Raw genomic sequence first — 22868 nt, 5'->3', positions numbered from 1 at the left:
GCTCAGTCGTCCGACTCTTTGCGACCCCGTGAAATATCCCAGGCAGGAATACTGGAGTGGGGCCGTTTCCTCCTCGAAGGTATCTTCCCGACCCAGGGACCAACCTGCGTCTGTTGTGTGTGTCTACTGCCTTGGCAGGCGGGTTCTTTTTACCCCTGAGCCGTCTGAGAAACTGTTCTATTTAATATCAAGTGTTAAAAGAAAATAGCAAGGCCGTCAAAAACATATTCAAGGAAAGAGAATGTTTTCATCATGAAACTGATCTATGGTGGGAAATGGGCTTTTATGTAGTTACAAGGAGCTCTACTGGCCACCAGACTCTGGAGCCCCGCTAGGTACTTGGAAAGAGCAGATGGGAGCCCAGGGGCTGTGGCTTCCTCGCCAGGTCCTGCCCCTGTGCGCAGAGGCTGGGCTGGGGAGGGCTGTCTCCATAGGACGAGTGTCCGGGGCTCCTGCAGCTTCTCGTGTGTGGTTACAGACTTTGGCCTGTAGCTGAGCTGAGGACCGGCCTACGTAGTAGGACAGAGCAGAGGCCCCGTGCTTCGTGGACACGGCAAATCTGAGGCCCCAGCTCACCGCTGGGAGTCTTCCCAGGGCCGGTTGAGGGCAGCAGCCGCAGTCAGAGTCCCTCAGAGGGGAGCCTGCGGACGTGGGGGCCTGGGCCGGCTAGACCAGCGACAGCCTCTTGGGGTGCAGACGACACTGTTGCCTCTGCAGGGCAGTGGGCTTCCTGGTCTGGGCTGAACCTGGTGGAGCTGCGGAGACCACCCACAGCCCACGGGAGGCTCCCTGCTCTGCTGGGTCAGGCCGGAGGCCCACTGTCTGCGGGGCTGGGTCTTTCTGGCTGTGATCACCCGGAGTGTGCGGGAGCATGGCCAGCGGTGGCCAGGAACCACAGCCTGACGCCTTAATGAGAAACAGGTTTGCTGCTTCCGAGTCGATTTATTACTGGTTTTCAGGTGCCGCCTTTTATGTCTGTCAGTAAATTCAGCATTCAGAGATGATACTTGGCACAAATTTGCTGTCTGGATCAAATCCACCAGCAGACAATCATTCTGGGTGAACAGTATACATTTTGGAGTCATGGTTAACAGGATGGACACCTTTGACAATGTGACTTATTTGGCTCTTAGAATGAAACCAGAGTTTACTTTCCTTTTTCTCTGCAGGCATTTATCCATCCCTTCATTTATCAAATAATCAGCACCTACTGAATACCAGGCATGACTTTGCCTTCTTAGGTAAACAGCTCCACACATGAGAAAAGAGAACACATCTCTCTTCTCATTTGAGGGACGAAAAGGCCCCATATCTGTAGTCAGGAAGAAAATGACCTCCAGCCTTTAGCATAAGTGATGCACGTGGAAGAGATATCATCTGCTCTAGTGTGGCTGGGACCCGCCCCTGCCCTTGTGGCCATGGCAGGGTCCCCAAGTGCAGGGCCCGGGCAGACAATGTGGCCAGATGGGGTGCCGGCCTCCTCCCAACGCTCCTGGCCTGAGTCACTTGTTAACATTGGCTCCAGCGCCTGGCTGGTCTCTGATGCCATCGTCATAGCAACCAGGATGCTTCTGTAACCATGGGGGTGGGGCAGGGGGGTGGGAGGCCATGTTCAGCATTTCACAGTTTTAACTGGTTGTTCAGAGAAGGCACTTTCATCTCTTCTGTTCTTGAAGAGAAGTGTGAACTGCTGCTGCTTGTGTTTTGAGGTTCTTAGGAGAATAAACAGGAAAAAACCCCTTCCTGTATTTTCCGCTAGAGGCCATCTCCAGTAAAGACTTTTAAAAATAGATTTAATTCTACTTTTAAGAAACACAGGCACTTGCAGCTAAATATCTCATTTATTGCAAAAAAAAATAAAAAATCCGAAGAGGAAGCGCAGTCACACCCTAGCAGTGTCAGCAGGGGGGTTGGAGTGGCTTCGGGGGAAGGTTTGTGAGCATCAGTTCGGGAAGGGGGCAGGAAGTCGATGGGCCCCTTCGGATGCGGTTCGTCACGGTCTGTATGCACCTGCGTGAGTACACGTGAGTGCTCGCGGCTGCCAGGAGCCTATGGAAAATCTGTCTCTAGACACTTCACGCTGGGGCTGGGAGCTGCCGGGAATCACGCGCTCTTCTCAGCTTGTCTGTGTTTCTGTGCCCAACTCCCTGGGAGTGGCCTGATGTCCAGGGCCTTGCAGCATTGAGGTGTCGTGGGGGTAATTGTAGGAAAACATTCATTGGTTATTTCTTTTTCTTCGCCATCTGAGAGTCACTGATGATTCCCTGACGATGCCCAAAGGAAAAACCCACAGAAGCTTTTGAGTTAGAGGAGCCTGGGACGTGTGTCCTCACACCTTATGGTTGGTAAGCTGAGGCCCTGAGGGGAGGCCTGGGGTCCCAGGCACGTGTGCGGCAGGCCCTGCGTGCGGCAGGTGTGTGTGTTCGGGTTGCAGTTGGGGCTGCTAGGAAGCCTCAGAACACTCGATTTATTGGCATGGAAAACACCCACTCAGTTATCGCATGACTTCTCTAACCTGTTGCTCTCCTCCGTCCCAAGTGATGACATTAATGAAAAGCTTGAAAGAGAGGCTTCGGGCTCGCAAACTCGCCTCTGCCCTTCAGAGGCTGTGGCAGGAAGTTGCAAACTGCGTGTTTCCCCGAGAGCAGAGCCAAGTGTGTTTGCGGGGTGAAGGTGTGGCCATTCCGGGTGCCGAGCTCTGAGGAACTTTTGCTCTGGTTTCGCTTTGATTTCTGTTGTTGTTGTTTTTCCTTCAGCTCTAACCGGGGGCGGGGGTGCGGCCCTGGGTGGTACTGGCAGGTGTCGGCAGCGCCGGGACTGCACCTGTGGTGCTGGGTGCTCAGGCCCGGCCCCCTTCCTGGCCCTGCGTCTGGGGCCCTCAGACCCTCAGCGGCGGAACAGGAGGCCCCTGGGAGGCAGGAGCTCCTTGAGGGGGTTCCTTCCTTCTGACCTGGGAGGAGAAGCCCCCTCTGCTCCCACTTGGTCCAGAAGCAAAGGGGCCGCAGTGGCCTGCAGCGAGCTTGCCCCGGCTCCTGGCAGAGGGTCCAGGAGCTGTGACTTTGCCAGCAGTCTCCAGTCAGACCCGGGGTCAAAGGCTCCATGGGCCGGTGGCACCAGGCTGCCTGCAGCTCATGCCTTTTCTCCCAACGCGTAGGGGGAGGCGCGGGCCCAGATGGCCCCCCGGACTTCTCCTCGCTGGCTGGAGTTGTTGTTTCTGCGTGCACGCTGAGTTACTTCAGTCGTTTCCAACTCTTTGTGATCCTTGGTTATTGCCCCAACTTTGACCTAATACTATCAAATTAAATCAGAATAAAAAGAGACCTGGGGATTAGTAGATAAGCAAAGTGTCAGCCTTGAGAAAGAAGGGAATACTGAGTCAGGCCAGGACGTGGGTGAGCCTTGAGGGCCTGGCACTGAGTGACATAAGCCAGACCCAGAAGGACAAACACGGTGACCCCACTTCTGCGAGGCCCCTGGAGTCGTCAGTGTCGCAGAGACAGAAGCTAGAAGGCGGGCTGCAGGAGGGGAAGCGGGGCTCGTCTCACGGATGAAGGGTCTCAGTTTTGCGAGATGAAAGCGTTCTCGAGGTTGACTGTGCAAGTGTGCCGCAGTTAACTGAGGGTGCTGCTGAGCCGTATGCTTAAAGGTGACTGAGAGGATATTTTTAAATTTCTGTATATCTTACCATAATTTAAAGTCTTCCCTGGTGGCTCAGATGGTAAAGAATCTGCCTGCAGTGCCGGAGACGAAGGTTCAATCCCTGGGTTGGGAAGATCCCCTGGAGAAGGAAATGGCAACCCACTCCAATATTCTTGCCTGGAGAATCCCATAGACAGAGGAACCTGGTGGGCTACAGTCCATGTGGTCGCAAAGTGTTGGACACGACTGAGTGATTAACACACACCGTGATTTAAACATTACAAATATTAAAGGGACTAATCACTGACTCAATGGACATGAGTTTGTGTAAACTCCAGAAACTGGTGATGGACAGGGAGGCCTGGCGTGCTGCAGTCCGTGGAGTTGCAAAGAGTCGGACACGACTAAGCGACTGAACTGAACGGACTGAATGTGGGTAAAAGGAAACAATCCTTAATTTCTAGGCTGATGGGTTCCTGCCTTTACAGGAATCCATTGTTTTAGAGGTTAATGTGTGTCACGTTCATGTAACAGTACAAATGGTTTTTTCTTCCGCACTTTGACTGGTGGTGACAAGAAAACGTTCAGAATATACAGAAGCGAGCAGGTGCCTTGTGTGGAGTAAACCCATTATCGGGAAAGATGTCTGAGATCAACTAGGAGACAAATAATTCCATGCTAAACTGATGATAGATTTACATTTGCTTTTAGGTGAAGCCAAAAATCTTCCCACATACCCGGGGCCAAACAAGATGCGTGATTGTTACTGCACCGTGAACCTAGACCAGGAGGAGGTTTTCAGGACCAAAATCGTGGAGAAATCACTCTGGTAATGTCTGCTGCTGCCCTGTCTCATCCTGATAATCCCTCATCTTGCATCTCCTTGTCTCTCGGCTCCATGGGTGGTTATGAGCTGATGGTCCCTGAATGCTCCTAGTGTCCAGGACTGGGTGGGAGGACAAAGCAGAGGCTGTTTGTCTGTTGGGAGGTGGGCAGGGACTTCCTAAGTCCAGATGAACTGGTGCAACAATAGTGCAGATCATGGATTTCAGAGCATAAACATTTGGGAAGCTTTTTTACCATCTTCCTTTTCCTAAAGAGGCTCAAGATGAGTGTAGAAGTCACTGCCCACAGAGGTCAGAAGCATTTGCCGATGGAATTCGAGGTGGGGGGAGCAGATGAGAAAGGGAGAGTTCAGGTCTGGAAACAGAGTTTGCAGCAGAAGAAACAGGTCAGCTTGTGTAGGAATCCCCCGAGAACCTGTTCAAGCCTGGCTGGTCCCGGTGGGGTGTGAGTCGAGTTTCCCACCAGCTCCAGGCCCCCTGGCCCCGACCCCACACTAGGGACCCCACCCTAGGGACCCCACCCTAGGGTAGGAACTGTAGCGCCTATGGTCACAGCATGTTGGGGGCGGTGCCTTGCTGCCCGGCAGGTGGGTGGGGCCAGGGTGTGGGTCTGGGAGAAACAGCAGAGCCGGGTGGGGTCTTGACCAGCACAAGCCAGCGGTTCTGTCTGCGGCCCCGCCCTCGGGCTTAGAACTGTGGGTTGTGTGGGTCCATCCACAGAGCTATTTTGGGCTTGAGAACATTTTTAGCAGATGAATTATATCCTTGCTTATTGCTGCTTCTAAGTGGGAACAAACAGCACGTTCTGATGCCTTAATGAACTTTAGTTTTAGACGCCGTTAAGCTCTCCTGCCCGCGAAAGGTGGAGAGCTTCTCTTCACCATCTGCCCTGTTGCCGCCCACACTAGCAGGGCAGCCCCATGTTATTTCAGTCCACGCTCTGGATCCTCTAAAGTAATTTGTTGAAACAAAACTAGAAGACTGAGGAGTTTGTCAAGAGTCAAGTGTGGCTTTGGGATAACCTGCAAGGGTTATTTCTGTGAATTCCCCAGGAGAGGAGTCCTTCCGTGTTTAAATAGTCCCTGACCTGGAGAATTAGCGTAGACCCCTGTGAAACTGGGCTCCCTGCAGACCTGCTGGGTGAGGGCCTCTGGGAAGCAAATCTGTTGAGGAACCTCTGCCTCAGGTGAGGGCGAGAAGTGAGGACCATTCCTAAAAATATTTCTTATGAGTTTAGAAATGGAAACCATACTTTCTGGTTTTGGTGGCACAAGACACTGTGCTTTGGGGGCAGGGAGGGGAGACGGAGGGCTGCACAGAAGCTGGGGTGTAGTGGTGTTGTCTGCGGGGGGCAGCTCCCTGTGATGCAGCCAGAACCAGGGCAGCCCCCGGAAGCTGTCCCAGGGGCCGGGTAGCTCCAGGAGGGCCCAGAGCACACGCTCCTTCTGACCCCCACTCACCATTCACGCTCTCCGCACAGGCAGTGTTAATATGCTAGCTTTTAAGGTTAATGTATTCATTAGCTCAACTAATATTTACTGAGGGCTTATCTAATATACAAGATAAGGCCAGGAGTGCTGAAAGCAGAAAGTTAAAGCTGACAGCAAATAGAGAGACAAATTTGCACAAAATAATTCTGAGAGCCTAGAAAAATACAAGACAATAAGCAATGGGACCTCAGTTCAGTTCAGTTCAGTTGCTCAGTCACGTCCGACTCTTTGCAACCCCATGAATCACAGCATGCCAGGCCTCCCTGTCCATCACCAACTCCCGGAGTCCACCCAAACCCAAAACGGGACCCAGAACGGGACCCAGAGCGGGGCCCAGAGCGGGACCCAGAGCGGGGCCAGCTAAACTCAAACGCTTTTGTATAGTGTTTGTTTCCTTTTTTAAGGAAACCATAAACCAAATGAAAAGACAACCTATGGAATTAGAGAAAGTATTTGCAAATGACACTACTGGCAAATGATTAATTTCCAAAATATATAAACAGCTCATACAGCTTAATATCAAAAAACCAAACAACCCAATCAGATAATGGGCAGAAGACCTAGACATTTCTCCAAAGACATACAGATAGCCAACAGACACATGAAAAGATGTTCAACATTGCTACTTATTAGAGGAAAACAAATCAAAACTAAACTAGTCAAGACAAGTTTTTTTTTAGTCAAAAAACTAAAAACAGAATTACTGTATGATCTAGTAGTCCCAGTCCTGAGTGTATATCCAGAGAAAGCCGTAGTTCAATAAGATGCATGCATGCCAGTGTTCACTGCAGCGCTGTTTACGATAGCAAAAACATGCAAACAACCTAAATGTGCATCAACAGATAAATAAAGAAGGTGTGGTGTATATATATATATATAAATACACACACACAATGAAATACTACTTGGCCATAAAAAAGAATGAAATAATGCCATTTGTAGCAACATGGATGGACCTAGAGATTGTCATACTAAGTAAAGTAAGTCAGACAGAAAAATAAATATCATAAGGTATTGCTGATATGTGGAATCTAAAAAAATAGATACAAATGAACTTACTTACAAACCAGAAATAGAGAGACATAGAAAACAAACTGATGGTTACCAAAGGGTATAGTGGGGGAGGGGAGAGAGGGAGAGAGGGATTAACATATACACACCACTACATATAAAATAGATAAACAGCAAAGACCTCTTGTTAGCACAGAGAACTATATTCAATGCCTTGCAATAGCCTGTAATGGAAGAAAATCTGAAAAAGAATGCGTGTGTGTTTGTGTGTGAATCACTTTGCTGTGAACCTGAACCTAACACATTGTCAATTAACTATCTTCAGTTTAAAAAATGGTTTATAATATGACTATGTTTAGTATTGAGGCAAAAACCTTATTCACACTGGTGGGGGCCAAGCTGGTGTCCCCAGACCTTGACTCGACACTGTGAGGGCAAAAGCAAATAACCTGCTCTATAAAAGAAGTTAGCGAGGGAAACTGTGCCTTCACTTGGTGCCCAACACTTGAAATCAGAGCTGGCTCTTGTGAGTGTGTGGCCTGAATCCATACCCCATCTGCGGTCTAGAAATCGCAGTCCACGCACATATATTAATGCAGTCCAGGGTTAGTGTTTTGTAACACCCGCTGAGGCAATGACAAGCCAGTCGAAAGCAAATCCAGTCTTCTCCTTCAATCTAGGTCTCAGGATTCTCCAGTATAACATTCCAGGGAACTTGTGCTCAGAGGAGAAAATGCACAGAGAACACAGGAATAAAGCATCATGTGCATTTCCCAAGAGAAACAATCGATAGCAGAATTAGACCTGCAGAGTTTGCAGAATGTCAGCTAACAAAGTTTAGTGAACACAGAGTGATAAGAGACAAGATTGTAAACAGGAGCAGGATCAGAAACGATGAAGAATACCTGAACCAACTTGAGAAAGAATCAAATGGAATTTCCAGAAATGAAGATCCCAAAAATTTATATGAAAAACTCAGTGAATGAGTTAAATAGCTGATTAGATGTAGCCAAAGGGAAAATTGGTTAACTGAAGGTATTACATTTGAAAGATACCCAGAGACACAAAGGGATGAAAGGTACGAGAGAGATTTAGAGACACAGAAGGTGGAGGGATTGTTGGACACATCCCATGGGAATTCCTAAGGCCAGAGGCCACTGAAAGGTCACAGGAAGGAGGTGGCGTCTGGATGCAGCTCAGTCCTCGAGGGGCCACATCTGGGGGCAGCGCCCAGAGGCACAGGCCCAGACTCAGACGGCGGCTGCGAGGGAAGGAAGAGCGCCCGGGAGACCAGGAGGGTGTCACCCCCTGGACAGGCCACTGACGTGGACGGGCTCTGGGGCTCAGCCTTGCCCCCTGAGGCGGCTGTGTGCCTCGCTTTGTCGTGGTCCTGACTCCCAAATCTCCTCCCGTGACCACCTTGGTGTTTGGTTGTTTATTTGGTAAAGTTGCTGTGGAATCAAAGAAACCTCATCTGATCTTAACCCGATAGCCGGCAGGGTCTGGCGCCCCATCCAGGGGACGTATCAGAGGGACCTCGGCGGCCTGGGCGAGTCAGGCCACCCAGGGCGCTCTGTCCTTCCACAGCCTAACATGCAGCTGGAGCGTGAAGAGCGGAGGAAAGACACTCACCCCTTCCCTCCTTTCCCTGGGCTTCAGGCTGGGCCCACCTGTGTGGGGGTCCCCACGCCCTGGGTCTGCCGGACGCTGCCCACCCACGCGCTGGCTCACGGCTCCTGCCTTCCTTCCTGCACGTCTGGTGCAGGACTCCTGCTCACATGTCCTGGGGAACTCACGGGGTCGGATGCCTCGGGGAGAACCAGCCTCTGTCCACCCCAAGCCACCTCCAGCAGGTGATTCGGGAATGGTTTCCGTCCTACCAACAGCAGCATCTTCCTGATGTTGCAAGTGGACTGGTTCACGTTTAACTTCTTACAGCCATACTTTTTAATCATTTACATGACAAGCCATCATTTCTTTACCTTTAATTTAAATGTTAAGGCTCTATGAACCTGGGTCATCAGGGCTGGGGCTGGATGGCTCCCTGCTCGAGGCCATGGTGCATCTGCAGAGGCATCCTGGGGTCCCCGGGGTGGGGCAGATGGGGCTGAAGGCTGCCCGTGGAGAAAACCATCACCTTATCCAGTAAAAGGAGCATGTTGACGCCACGGGCACACACAAAGTAAAACAGAGCTCTTGAGGGGCTTCCCTCATAGCTCAGCTGGTAAAGAATCCACCTGCAACGTGGGAGACCTGGGTTTGATCCCTGGGTCAGGAAGCTCCCCTGGAGAAGGAAAGACAACCCACTCCAGTATTCTGGCCTGGAGAATTCCATGGACTGTGTAGTCCGTGGGGTTGCAAAGAGTCAACCACGACTGAGCGACGTTGACTTTCACTTCAGTGCTGGGGTGGTCTAGTCGTTTGCAGGAGTATTCCGCGAAGTGCTGTTCTTCACTTCCATTGGTCCACATAAGTGATCACTCTGAGGACGACACTGTCCGCTTCTGCCCAGGGGGTGTCGGAAGGGGCTCCTGCTCCAACCCTCACCTCCCCCAGGGGCGGCTGTGCTAGGCAGTGTGCTGTGCCTCCTGCCTGGACCCCAACCCCATCCCTCCAGGCCTCCGCTGTGTGACCGTTTGGCCCTGAGGCCCTGACTAGGGGCCCTGCCCAGTGCAAGACGGGCACGTCCTGCCCCCTTGTTTCCTTGTGTCTGTCAAGCAAGGAAGGCAGGCTACAAAGTTGCGTTCATAGTAAGAGGCCTTTTTGCTTAAAACTTGGGATGCTCTAAAAATGGCCTGAAGTGTGAGGACTGTAAAGGCAAGTGTGGTTATTCTTTCTGAGTAGTGGGATCACAGGTGGTGTTTTGTTCTTTTGTTTGTAGGTATTGTCCTTTTACGTAATTAGAAGTTACTTAAATAACCGCTTTCTGGACCGCAGGGAGGAGGAGCTAGCGCATCGATTGGGCTGTAATTACAGAATCTCCGTCGGCCTCTCTCGCCAAGGACTTTCCCCGCCAAGGACTTTCCCTAATGAAAGGCTGTTCCCCAGCGGGTGGGCGCGAGCTTCCGGTTTGCAGTCAGAGGGAGCATGAGGGTCAGAGACTTGAGAGGGTCCTTCTGTTCCTTCCTAGAGATGCAAATTGCTCAGAAAATAGAGCTTTGTGCGAAGGGAGTGACTAGACCCAGAAGCACCTCCTCAGTCTTCCAAGGGAGAAGCTGTTTGGGGTTAGGGTGTGTCAGGGGGAGAGGAAGTCTGTGGTTTGAGGGGAAAGACGTCATTTTCTCAGATGTTTTTAATGAAAATCAAGTTGTTGACTAGAAAACACCAACTGACATTATAAGACTGTACAAATAACATCTTCTTTGCTTACATTTTTCTCTCTAATTTCTCAAGTTAAAGCTTAAAATATTTTTGACATAAATGCAGGTCTCAGGTCCAGACATTCCATACCACTTGGAGTGAGTGTACCCCCTACATTCCCGGGGGCTCTGAGAGGACCCTCCCCCCACAGTCCTGGGGGCTCTGAGGGGGACCGTCTCCCGACCCTCTCCCCACAGTCCCGGGGGCTCTGAGAGGACCCTCCCCCCACAGTCCCGGGGGCCTGAGGGGGACCCTCCCCCCACAGTCCCGGGGGCTCTGAGGGGACCCCCCCCCACAGTCCCGGGGGCTCTGAGGGGACCCTCCCCCCACAGTCCCGGGGGCCTGAGGGGGACCCTCCCCCCACAGTCCCGGGGGCTCTGAGGGGACCCTCCCCCCACAGTCCCGGGGGCCTGAGGGGGACCCTCCCCCCACAGTCCCGGGGGCTCTGAGAGGACCCTCCCCCCACAGTCCCGGGGGCCTGAGGGGGACCCTCCCCCCACAGTCCTGGGGGCTCTGAGGGGGACCCTACTCCCACAGTCCCGGGGGCTCTGAGGGGACCCTACTCCCACAGTCCCGGGGGCTCTGAGGGGACCCTCCCCCCATAGTCCCGGGGGCTCTGAGAGGACCCTCCCCCCACAGTCCCGGGGGCCTGAGGGGGACCCTCCCCCCACAGTCCCGGGGGCAATGAGGGGACCCTCCCCCCACAGTCCTGGGGGCTCTGAGGGGGACCGTCTCCCGACCCTCCCCCCACAGTCCCGGGGGCTCTGAGGGGGACCCTCCCCCCACAGTCCCGGGGGCTCTGAGGGGACCCTCCCCCCACAGTCCCGGGGGCTCTGAGGGGACCCTCCCCCCACAGTCCCGGGGGCCTGAGGGGGACCCTCCCCCCACAGTCCCAGGGGCTCTGAGGGGGACCGTCTCCCGACCCTCCCCCCACAGTCCCGGGGGCTCTGAGGGGGACCCTCCCCCCACAGTCCCGGGGGCTCTGAGGGGACCCTCCCCCCACAGTCCCGGGGGCTCTGAGGGGACCCTCCCCCCACCGTCCCGGGGGCTCTGAGGGGACCCTCCCCCCACCGTCCCGGGGGCTCTGAGGGGATCCCTCCCCCACCGTCCCGGGGGCTCTGAGGAGGACCCTCCCCCCACCGTCCCGGGGGCTCTGAGGGGACCCTCCCCCCACAGTCCCGGGGGCTCTGAGGGAGACCCTCCCCCCACAGTCCCGGGGGCTCTGAGGGGGACCCTCCCCCCACAGTCCCGGGGGCTCTGAGGGGGACCCTCCCCCCACAGTCCCGGGGGCCTGAGGGGGACCCTCCCCCACAGTCCTGGGGGCTGTCTGGTCCAGGGCGGGCCTGCAGCTCAGAGCATCCCCCCAGCACCTGTCTCCATCCTCCCTGAGCCCCTGAGTCTCAGGAAGTGGGCTTCTCTCTGAGCTCCCAGATGCCCTGCTGACCACGGTGTCCAGGCCCAGGCCAGGCCAGGACCCTGCAGGAGAGACCATGGGTGGACCCCATCCACCCCCTCTGAGTGGTGAGTCAGTCCCTGTGGGCCTGTGGGCTGGGCAGTCTAGGGATCAGGTTAATGGGATCCCCTGGGTCCCCCAGAGTTTCCCAGGCTGCTGCCCCCTCACCCCCAGGGATCTCCCTGACACCCTCCTTCCCTTGGGGCCTTTCTGAAGCTTCTGGGGTCTGGTGGCTTCAGTTGCTTTAGGAAGTGTGGCCTAAGAGGACTGTCCAGGTGTGAATTGTTGGTGAGGACACATGATTTCCCTGGGGGACGTGGGGGGCCCCGTGTGGGGTGTGAGCCGGATGGTGAACCCCACGTGAGCAGGGGCTTCCAGGTGGGAAGACAGTCCGGGAGAGGAGAGGAGCTGCCCTGGCCGCAGGCCCTGCCCACAGTCTCATGCAGATGTGAGCGGCGGCCAGAGGGATGCAGCTGACTGTCCACGTCCTCGTGTGGATGGAGCAGCTTTCTCTCTAGAACCCGGCCCTCCCTGCGCTCTGGCCATGACCCCCGACGGGGGGAACCTGAGCTTCTGGAGAGGGTCTGGAAGCCTCAGACAAAAGCTGTCGTAATGCATGCTCGCAGGCACTGAGAGCCATGCTGCCTGGCGATTTTAAAGGAGTTTAAAACCGTTTAGAGGAAGTGCGAGAGGGACTCTGAAGCAGCTGGAAGGGGTCTCTGCTGCCTCTGGGGGCTGTGTGAGGTCATGCCTGGGGCGGCCTGCGGGCGAGGTGAGGTCCCCCCCTCCCCCCGTAGCACTGGCCCTGTGGGGGTGCTGCCCCTCCCTTCTTGACTCTTCTCCTGTGGACGCTTGGATAAAGTATTTGGCTTAATGAATTTCAATCCAGGTTTTAGTGAATGGTTTAACCAATGCGTGATTATCAGCCAGATGCTGAGCTGCTTAAGCTGGCCGGTGCCCTTTCTGGAGACCTGGCCCTGCCTGCCTGGCTTCCGGCTCTCGCTGTGCTGTAGGGCGGTCCTGAGCCCTACCTCTGGACCCCGGGGCTCCGTGTGGGCTGCCCTGGGGTGCATCTGGGGCTCACGGGAGGCTCCCCTCTATTCCGTGGCTCCTGCCCTCCCCTCCCCCAGACCTGGGAAACGGATGCCCGTGTTTGCGACATAGGACAGCGCAAAAGGGGAAAACCAGGTTCTTTTTCAAGGCTGGCCCTGTGGGGGCGGGGCGGTGCCAGCCTGGCGCGGCATTGGGGGAGGGGGGGTGGGAAATGACTCTGCTGGCAGAGGGAGGTGTTTGCACATCTGGGCTCAGGGAAAGGGGAATCTGCTTTTGAACTTCTCCCTGTAATTAGCAAGGAAGGCACTCTGGCCGACCTCAGGGCTGCCAGTATTAAACCCTCGTCATACAGCGGTAGTTCAGGCCAACTGGTCCCTGGGCTGCATATTTCCTTTATCTGGAGAAGCCTGCAGTCGTGCCCCTATGACCCGTGTGCAGAGATGCCTGGGCAAATGTGCCAACCGGGGGGGCTTGGGCTATGGGCCCCCTGGGTCCCCCAGAAAGGAGAGACCGTCTGACAGGCACATGAGGGGGTCTCGCCCTGCTCCCCACCATCCACAGCTTCCTTCATTTTGGAAAAATGCTTCCAACTCTGTCCCCACAAAGAGACACTGTGGGCTTTCCCTTGACCAAGAAGGAGTGGCCTGGACCATGATGGCCCAACCTTGTACTCACCCCCTGAGGACTGATCCCCCTAGGATGACACCCCCAGGACTGTCACCCCCAGGACTGTTCCCCTCCAGGACTGACACCCCAGGACTGATTCCCTAGGAATGACACCCCCAGGACTGGTCCCCTCCAGGACTGACACCCCAGGACTGATTCCCTAGGAATGACACCCCCAGGACTGGTCCCCTCCAGGACTGACACCCCACAACTGATTCCCTAGGAATGACACCCCCAGGACTGGTCCCCCAGGACTGACACCCCAGGACTGGTCCCCTCCAGGACTGACACCCCAGCATGGTGTCCCCCAGCCCCGGTATCCCCAGGACTGGGGACATGGCTCAGAGTCTAACACTGTCCCTCTGTCTCTGTCTAGCCCCTTCTATGGAGAGGACTTCTACTGTGAGATTCCGCGGAGTTTCCGTCACCTGTCCTTTTACATTTTTGATCGAGACGTTTTCCGGAGGGATTCCATCATAGGTAGGTCCCGACCAACCAACCAGGTGTATTCTTCATTTTCTCTGCCTCTTCTGAACGGGGACTTGTTCTGGAGGAATTGGGGTGTCTCCTGGACACCCCATCTGAGCCAGCCAACTGCACCAGCATCTCGCCTGCCCTTGCTGGCTGTCCCAGGCTGGCCATCAGTGGGTGTGGGGGCAACGGCCCATGAGCTCATGGAAACACATTCGGAGCTGTCCATCAGGGCTACAGTGGGGTCCCTGGACCTGACCCCAAATGACTCCCAAGGGCTCCTCCAACCACCCCACTGCCTATCCCTGACACCCAGCACCCACCTATTGAGTGGCTGTTCTCAAGGTGTTGGGGTGCTCTCAGAGGGGTTGAGGTGCTCTCAGGGGCATTGGGGTGCTCTCAGAGTTGTTCAGGGGCTCTCTGGGGTGTTGGGTGCTCTCAGGGGTGTTGGGGTGCTCTCAGGGGTGTTGAGGTACTCTCGGAGGTGTTGGGGTGCTCTCAGGGCTGTTGAGGTGCTCTCAGAGATGTTCAGGGGCTCTCTGGGGTGTTGGTATACTCCCAGAGGTGTTGGGGACTCTCAGAGATGTTCAAGGGCTCTCTGGGTTGTTAGGGTGCTCTCCAGGGTGTTGAGGTGCTCTCAGGGGTGTTGAGGTGCTCTCAGAGGCATTGGGGTGCTCTCAGGGGCATTGGGGTGCTCTCAGAGATGTTCAGGGGCTCTCTGGGGCGTTGGGGTGCTCTCAGAGATGTTCAGGGGCTCTCTGGGGCGTTGGGGTGCTCTCAGAGATGTTCAGTGGCTCTCTGGGATGTTGGGGTGCTCTCAGGGGTGTTGAGGTGCTCTCAGGGGTGTTGAAGTGCTCTCAGAGGCATTGGGGTGCTCTCAGGGGTGTTAGGGTGCTCTCAGGGGTGTTGAGGTGCTCTCAGGGGTGTTGAGGTGCTCTCAGAGGCATTGGGGTACTCTCAGGGGTGTTGAAGGTGCTCTCAGAGGCGTTGAGGTGCTCTCAGGGGTGCTGGGGTGCTCTCAGGGCTGTTGAGGTGCTCTCAGAGGTGTTCAGGGGCTCTCTGGGGTGTTGGTATACTTTCAGAGGTGTTGGGGACTCTCCGAGATGTTCAAGGGTTCTCTGTGTTGTTAGGGTGCTCTCAGGGCTGTTGAGGTGCTCTCAGAGGTGTTGGGGACTCTCAGAGATGTTCAGGGCCTCTCAGAGGTGTCAGAGTCCCAGATACAGCAGCATCCTGGAGAGAGTGAGGCCCACCTGAAAGGGGGAGCAGCCCAGAGCTGCCCGTTTGGTGGGTGCGCCTTTGTCCCAGAAAACCCCTATCAGTTCCCTTGGCCCCAGAATTAGACCCGAGCCCCCAAACACAGGCTCAGCTGTAGCCTCGGGATCCAGCTGATCGTTGGTGGCCTGGCTGTTCCTGGCGGGAGCAGTCTCAGTGCTTGCTCTGGGGCAGAGCAGTTAACTCTGACAGCCCCTGACCCTGCAGTCTCCCGCCCGCTCCTGGGGCGTCCGGCTAGCTCTGCTCACCACCCGCACGTGACCGGTCAAGAGTGTTTGTGTCCAGGCCAGCAGCCCTCAGAAAAAGTCTGAAGGCAGTGCTGGCACTGAGGTCCTTTGAGGAAGCATCTAGCAGAGTTCTCAGCACATGGATCAGAGCTTCCCACACTTGTCAAGATGCAGATGCTGGTTACTGGGTCTGGGCAACAAGTAGCATTCTTGGAAACTGCTGAGTTTTAAGTAGAGGTCACCAGGGTTTGTTCGACAAGTGCATGGCCTGGATCACACAGGAATTCAGGCAATTCATAACTTGACTTGTTTAAGATGGAGCTGTGGTTGGGCTGCCAGTAGGACCTTTAACTCTCGATCCAGAAGGTTTCCATGTGGGGGAGGCAGGGAGGGGCACTTTCATGCAGCTCACCCTGTAGGCCTGGCCACCTTTGCCCTCAGGATGGTGCCCAAACGAACCCTTAGCAGCTATCAATCCCTGGTGATTCCTCCTCGAGGCCAGACGTGGGCTCCAGCCTCTCAGGTCTTCGTCTGGTGCCTCCCGGCCTGGAGCCCCCTCAGACCGTTCCCTGGTGCCCACGTGGCCACCACTGTTGGCCAAGACCCCGGTCAGCAGGGGGCTGCCCCTCGGTGCACGTTGTGTTCACCGTGGCTGCGGGAGCGGTTCTTTTGTGTCCAGCGGACCTCACTTCCCGCGGCCGTGGACTCCCTGCGCAGTGCCGGGGGCGTCTCTGTCCAGCTGCTGGTGGACACACCAGGGTTTGTTCAAGGAGGAAAGGGGACAGAGCGCTGGGTTTGGAAGTTGACGTGTTACCTGATGGAGCAAAATACCAGGCTGGATGAAGCACAAGCTAAAATCAAATTTGCCGGGAGAAACATCAATAACCTCAGGGATGCAGATAACACCACCCTTATTCCAGAAAGCAAAGAGGAACCAGAGAGCCTCTTGATGAAAGTGAAAGAGGAGAGTGAAAAAGCTGGCTTAAAACTCAGCAAATTCAAAAAACGAAGATCATGGCATCGGGTCCCATCACTTCATGGTAAATAGATGGGGAAACAATGGAAACAGTGACAGACTATTTTTCGGGCTCCAAAATCACTGCAGATGGTGACTGCAGCCATGAAATTAAAAGACACTTGCTCCTTGGAAGAAAAGCTATGACCAATCTAGACAGCATATTAAAAATCAGAGACATTACTTTGCCAACAAAGTTCCGTCTAGTTAAAGCTATGGATTTTCCTGTAGTCATGTATGGATGTGAGGGTTGGACCATAAAGAAGGTTGAGCACCAGAGAATTGCTGCTTTTGAACTGTGGTGTTGGAGAAGACTCTTGAGAGCTCCCTGGACTGCAAAGAGATCCAACCAGTCCATCCTAAAGGAAATCAGTCCTGAATATTCATTGGAAGGACTGATGCTGAAACTGAAACTCCAATACTTTGGTCACCTGATGGGAAGAACTGACTCATTGGGAAAGACCCTGATGCTGGGAAAGATTGAAGGCAGGAGGAGAAGGGGATGACAGAGGATGAGATGGTTGGATGGCACCACCGACTTGATGGACATGAGTTTGAGCAAGCTCCGGGAGATGGTGAAGGACAGGGAAGCCTGGCGTGCTGCAGTCCGTGGGGTCACAGAGAGTCAGACATGACTGAGCGACTTGAACAACAAAGATGTTTATTAATCATTCTGTTTAAGGCACCTGCTATTTTTAAAGATAACTAACAAAATCATGGTTTAGCAGTTCCTGGTGGCTTTAAAATTGGGATGTGTCAGGGTGCAACCAGATTTAGAGTTTTCAAAATCGTTCTCATAGCCATAAAAATAAGAGGCTGTCTGATCTCCAGGGGTAATTTAAAGTTATGACTGGCAATTATGTTGTTACCAGGATGAGAAACCACATTCTAGGGTATAAATTTGTGTCACAGAAACAAGCACAGTGTCGCCAGCTTCTCACGTCTGCCGTGTGATCTGATGGCACGGCGCCCGGTTCTGCCTGTGCGGCCCCGTGTGGGCACCCCCGCATGGGCCCCTCCGCGGGCCGGGTCCCTGGTGCCCCAGGGAGGGTGCAGAGATGCTCTGTGCGCGTGTGGTCGAGGTCATGCTGGGTCAGGGCCGCCAGCTCTGGGAGGGTGGCTGGTGGGGCTGGCCGAGCGGCTGGGCTCCTCCCGCCGTCTCCCACCTTTGTCAGGGTGGGAGGGGCGTCCTGCAGTTTCTCTGTGCAAGGTGGGGGTTTGCTGTGATACCTTGGCCCCCTTGTCTGTAGGCCAGTTTACTGAGCTGTAGTCTGTGCACTGTGCCCGTTGCAGGGAAGTCCGCTTTTGCCCACTCATCACCAGATGGGGGTGGGGTTGTGTCCAGTTTTTTGTGACTGTGAACAAAGCCACCCTCAACTTTCTTGACTAGGTCTTTGTGTTGACAAATGGTTTTATTTCTCTTAGAAAATACCTAGGAGTAAGATTGCTGGGGCATTCTGTAGGCTTTAGAAGACAGCAGAATTTGCCATCTCGAACAGGCCACTTTGGTATAAGAAACTGTTTGAGCTGAAGGTAGTTGAGAAGAAGTGGACACGTGGAAATCTCTCTGCCCTGCAACCCGGGACAACTCTAGACCCTGATCAGCCTGGAGGTGACCCCCGAGGAGCCCACGTAGCGAGCCCTCTGACCCTCTAGTTCCCCTGAAGCTAGCGAGCCCTCTGACTCTCTAGTTCCCCTGAAGCTCTTCCTTTGTGTCGTCACTCCTCTGAAAATCCGTGACTGTTGTTTTAGGTGGAGATGCTCTGAGTTGCTGCCGCCTCCTGGAGTTACTCATCGCCAGGTTTCCCCTCATGTATTTGAGATACATATTAATAAACCTGTCTGTTTTTCCCTCATTAATTTTTCTTGTTACAGCGGCCAGAGAACCTGAAAGAGTAGGAGAAAGGTTTTTGTCCCCTGCAGTGTATGTCCACCTCCATTAGAAGCTGACACGGCGCTTTCCTAACGCACCGCTTGAATTCTCTCCAGCACTTGTGTCCTCTTGCACTTTCAGTTCACGTTTGCCGTTCTAATATGTGTGTAGTCTCTTACTGTAGTTTTACTGCTTTTTCATAATGAAGAATTATTTGGACATCTTTTCACGTGCTTATTTACCATCTATATCTCTCCTTTGGTAAATTGTTCAAATCTTTGCCCTTGTAACTGGGCTTTCTTGTTGAGATTTTTAAAGTTTTTAAACTGTATTCTGGGTACAAGTCCTTTATCAGATGTGTATTTGCAGGTATTTTCTTCTAGCTTGTGGCTTGTCTTTTCATTTTCTTACTAGTGTCTTGACGAGCAAAAGTTTTTAATTTTGATGAACTCCAATTTATAAAAACTTTTTTATAGTTTGTATTTTTGATGTCATATCTAAGAATTCTTTTCCTACCCCAGGGTTGTGAAGATCTTCTGTTTTTAGTTCTTATATTTAGATCTTATATTTAGATCTATTTCAAGTATATTTTACATATAGCAAGATTTGTTTTTCTCCGTGTAGACGTCCAGCTGAATTTCCTCGGCGTCTTTTGCGAGTCGGTTGACTTTACGTGTGTGGGTCCACTTGTGGCTTCTGTTCTCTTCCCCTGATGTGCACGCCTTCCCTCACACAGCATCACACTGTCGCAATCCCTGTATCTTCACAGTGAGCCCTAAATCAGGCCTGTGAGCTCGTCAGCTTTGTCCTTTTCCAAACTTGTCTTGCTATTTTAGGTCCTTTGAATTGTCATTTACATTTTTGATCCGCTTCTCAATTTCCAAAATAATTGAGATTACATTGATCTGTAGATTAATTTGGGGAGAATTAACACTTTAAGAAAATTGAGTCTCAGACTGTCCAGCATGGCATGTCTCGCCATGTCCTTGGGTCTTTAATTTCTTTCATCAGGGTTTTGTGATGTGTTTTCAGTATATACATCTTGCATGTACACAAACATATGTGTGGGGAGTGTGTATGTGTGCACATGTGTGCGTGTATATATATATATATATATACATTTATATATGCATATATCCCTATATTTATGTTTTTGATGCTGTAGACAAAGATTTCTCATGTAGTACACCAAAAGGTCAAGCCATAAAACCATCATTTTATGGGTGTGTTGTTAGTGTGTTTTCAATTTCAGTTTCCACTGTCATTGCTTCTATGCACAAATATACTTGATTTTTACGTACTGACTTTGTATTCTGTGGTTTTGCTAAACACAGCTACTCTACTAGCTATTCCTGTAGATTCTCTAAGTAAAGGCTTATTTCTTCCCTTCAAGCCTGCAGGCCCTTGTTTCTCTCTCTGCCTCCGTGCACCTGCTGGACATCAGGATGAACAGGAGTGACGAGAGTTTCTCTCTCCCTCGCCTGTCTTGGAGAAGCGTCCCGTTGTCCCTCCTTAGTTGCTGTCCTAAAGGTGTCACCCTTGGCTGCCCACCTTCCTGCACCCTCTGTACTGTACCTGTTCCCACATCACATGCCCCTTCTTGAACTACCTGACATGCTTCTCTCTTCTGAATAGACCCCAGCAGGTATAGTGCCACCAGAGGAAGTAACACAGGGATTTTAGTGGTGGAAAGGCTGTTGCACCTTTCCTCCTGAGTGGGTCCTGAGTCTGTCCTCCTGAGTGGGCGAGGCCTAGGGGATATAGTGACCTGATGTCACCAAGATCAATCAGGGAAGCTATGGATTATGACACGTTGGGCACATTTAACTGGTTTGCAGGTCGGGTGCTCCCCAGGACAGCTTGTGGAAGCACCGCCTCTCACATGTAAAGAGTGCACGTCCATATGTTCTTGACGTGGTCAGCCTCTAGAAGGGCAGGCTGGCAGCGGATGACAGAGATGACCCCAAGGTGGAACCTTTGTAGCAGGGGAAAGACAAACTTATTCTTGGCTGTATTTTATATCTTTTTGGATGTTTCGGATTTTATTCTGTGTTTCTGTATTACTCACTTAAATTTGAATTAAGCACTTCCAAAAGTAAAGAGTAGTACTGAAGTGTAAGTTGTAGAAGTCATTTGAGTATAAATATGTGAGTCCTCCCTACTCCAGTAAAAAATCATGAAAACACTGTGGTTACTTAAAATCTCAAACTTCAAATGTAACCCTCCTATCCAGCTGAACTAATCATGGAGTCTGAAAATTTCTTTATCCCTTTCAATGAAATGTATTGCCCAATTCAGTTCCAAGAAATGTTTGTTTCTTGTGGCTTCATGCCTGCAAGACTCAAAGTCATATTCCCATCAGGGAAAAGGGTTGAGTTTTGTAGCAGCCAAGAGGAGAAGCAGCAGTCTTCTCCTGGGGGCTCTGCCTGCTGACAGGAGGTCAGAGGTGGGGGAACCCACGTCAGCCCCTGGCAAGATGCCCCCCAAAACCAGGCATGGTGGTAGGGGAGGCGCCTGGGATGGGTCGCTGGTGCTGATTGGAGGAAGGCCCTCCTGGCTGTGACCTGAGTTCTCTGATCTCCTGTGGCTGGTACTCTGCGGCACCCTGTGATGCTGTGTGCACCGTGCCCTCTGCCTCTTAACTGGCATGTGCTCCGCAGCTGACTGTGTGCCGTGGCCTCAGTGCCCTGTGAGGCCCACGGTGGGCAGGTTCGGTTCTGCATGGCCAGAGCTGAGCCAGCAAGGTCGACGTGAGCAGGGGTTGGTGCTGACCCTTGGAGCCCGGTGTGCTGCGTCCACTTTGTAAGTGGACAGAGGGCTGGCCTTGAGCCACTGCGTGTGATGGTGGGAGGTGAGCGGAGGACCGTGGTGGACATGCTGATGTGCTGCGGGGACAGCGGGCAGGGAAAAACGGAGGTGAGGCAGGGAACAGCGCCGCAGCCCCCGGCTCTCGGGATGGTGTGTCCCTGTTTCATTTCTAACTTCTGACTGTGTCCGGCAGGTGCATCTGTTGATGTCTGGAGTCCAGGATGTGAAAACTGCAGGGCGGAGACCTTGTCTCACCCAGCTGGGTACTCCAACTGCCCTTGCAAAACTAGACAGAAGACAGACTAAGAAGAAACAAGCATTTTCAGTTTCTCTTAAAGCACATATGTGACGGGGAGACACCCCAGCGATGAGTAGGAGCTGGTGACGCAGGCTAGCAGCATATCTTAGGGAAGGGATGGCGGGTTTCAGAGGAGGGTCGAGACAAAGCGGGGGCTGCGGGGTGCGGAGTGTGCGGGACCCTCTGGGGCTGACACCTCCTCACTGCTGAGGCTCTGATTCCCACCCCTTGTATTGTGGGTGCATGTCCTGAGCCCCCAGAGCCCAGCAGCAGGGCATCCTTCTCCTTAAACCTCCCCCCTCCTGGCATATGGGACCGGGCCCCAGCGAGGCTGCCTGCAGGTCCCAGGGGAGCCAGAGAGGAGGGCACATCATGGGAAAGCCTGGTGGGATGGCATCTGGGGACAAGAACGAGGCAGAAAGACGGGAAGGCAAAGGTGCCTGACGAGGCAGGCGGCCTGGAGCCTCACAGGACAGGCCGCCTGTTCAGTGACCAGACCACATCAGCGACCTGCCACCTGCCTCCCAGACGGCTGCTGGATAAAGCGAGGGGACAGAAGGTTTGGGGACCCTTGGGGCAGGCCTCCCTGTGAGGCTGCCAGTGCTCCTGTCTCGTGGGAGCCGGCGCGTATCGTTGCGGAAGCCCAAGATGGAGCACTCCTCCTTGGAGAGGAGGACTGTGTGTCCTGGGTGAGGGCAGGGCTGGCCCGCCAGCTCCGGGCTCTTCAATAGTGTCGCCTTTGGTGATGAGACTGTGGTCCTGAGTTAGGCTGTGTGTCCTGAGCTCCAAAAGGAAACAAGAATTTAAAAAACGTTTAATTTTATGTTGTCCTTTATCGTTCCTATTTCCTTATGTGATTTACAGTGTATTTAGGACATGTGTATACAGGGATGCTCACATGGCCAGGCTCCCACCTCCCCTTCCCTGATGGACAGCATGGTCCCCATGCTCGAGGCCACAGAGTGTGGGGACAGGTGGGCAGCCTGGTGCCCTCTGTCCCCCCAAGCCGTGAGCACACGTCTGCTAATGCCCATGCGCTTTACTGGAAAGAAAAAGGTGAATGAACAATGCATGATGGTTATAGATATATATTTAAACACTACAATTCTGTGCCAGGTAATATACATCATATGTGTATGCTTTCACTGATGTTCTGACTCCTCAGTACCAAGCCTGTGTCAGGAACCTAAAACTGTTGAGAGTGGGCATCCTCAAACTTTGGGACCCCAGGAGTTCCCTGGGGATTTTGTGGAAATGCAGATTCCAGGAGGAATTCCTCTGGAGATTCCTCCACCATGGAGGCTGCGTTCTCATCTGAAACAAGCCTGGGAACTTGCATTAGGAAGCCCTGCGGCTGTTTTGATGCAGAGGGCCCATGATCACACGT

The 22868-nt window shown here is 53.3% G+C and overlaps 1 protein-coding gene across 5 annotated transcripts in view; it reads left to right on the top strand.

Moving 5' to 3' along the window:
* RASA3 (RAS p21 protein activator 3) overlaps positions 1-22868 on the top strand; it is an 80002-nt gene that overhangs the window by 26574 nt on the left and 30560 nt on the right. For 3 of the 5 annotated variants that reach the window (XM_081551598.1, XM_081551597.1, XM_081551601.1), the window contains exons 2-3: positions 4351-4468; positions 13894-13997. In XM_081551598.1, coding sequence (XP_081407724.1) covers positions 4351-4468; positions 13894-13997 — 222 coding nt within the window. Of the gene's footprint in view, positions 1-1553; positions 2346-4350; positions 4469-13893; positions 13998-22868 lie in introns of those variants that run through there. The other 2 variants (XM_081551600.1, XM_081551599.1) reach the window with 1 other exon arrangement.

This window comes from Giraffa tippelskirchi, chromosome 12 (genome assembly GCF_054371585.1).
Source record: "Giraffa tippelskirchi isolate mGirTip1 chromosome 12, T2T-mGirTip1v1.2.pri, whole genome shotgun sequence".
In the NCBI taxonomy this organism is placed as follows: domain Eukaryota; kingdom Metazoa; phylum Chordata; class Mammalia; order Artiodactyla; family Giraffidae; genus Giraffa; species Giraffa tippelskirchi.
This window is presented reverse-complemented; position numbering and strand designations above follow the sequence as displayed.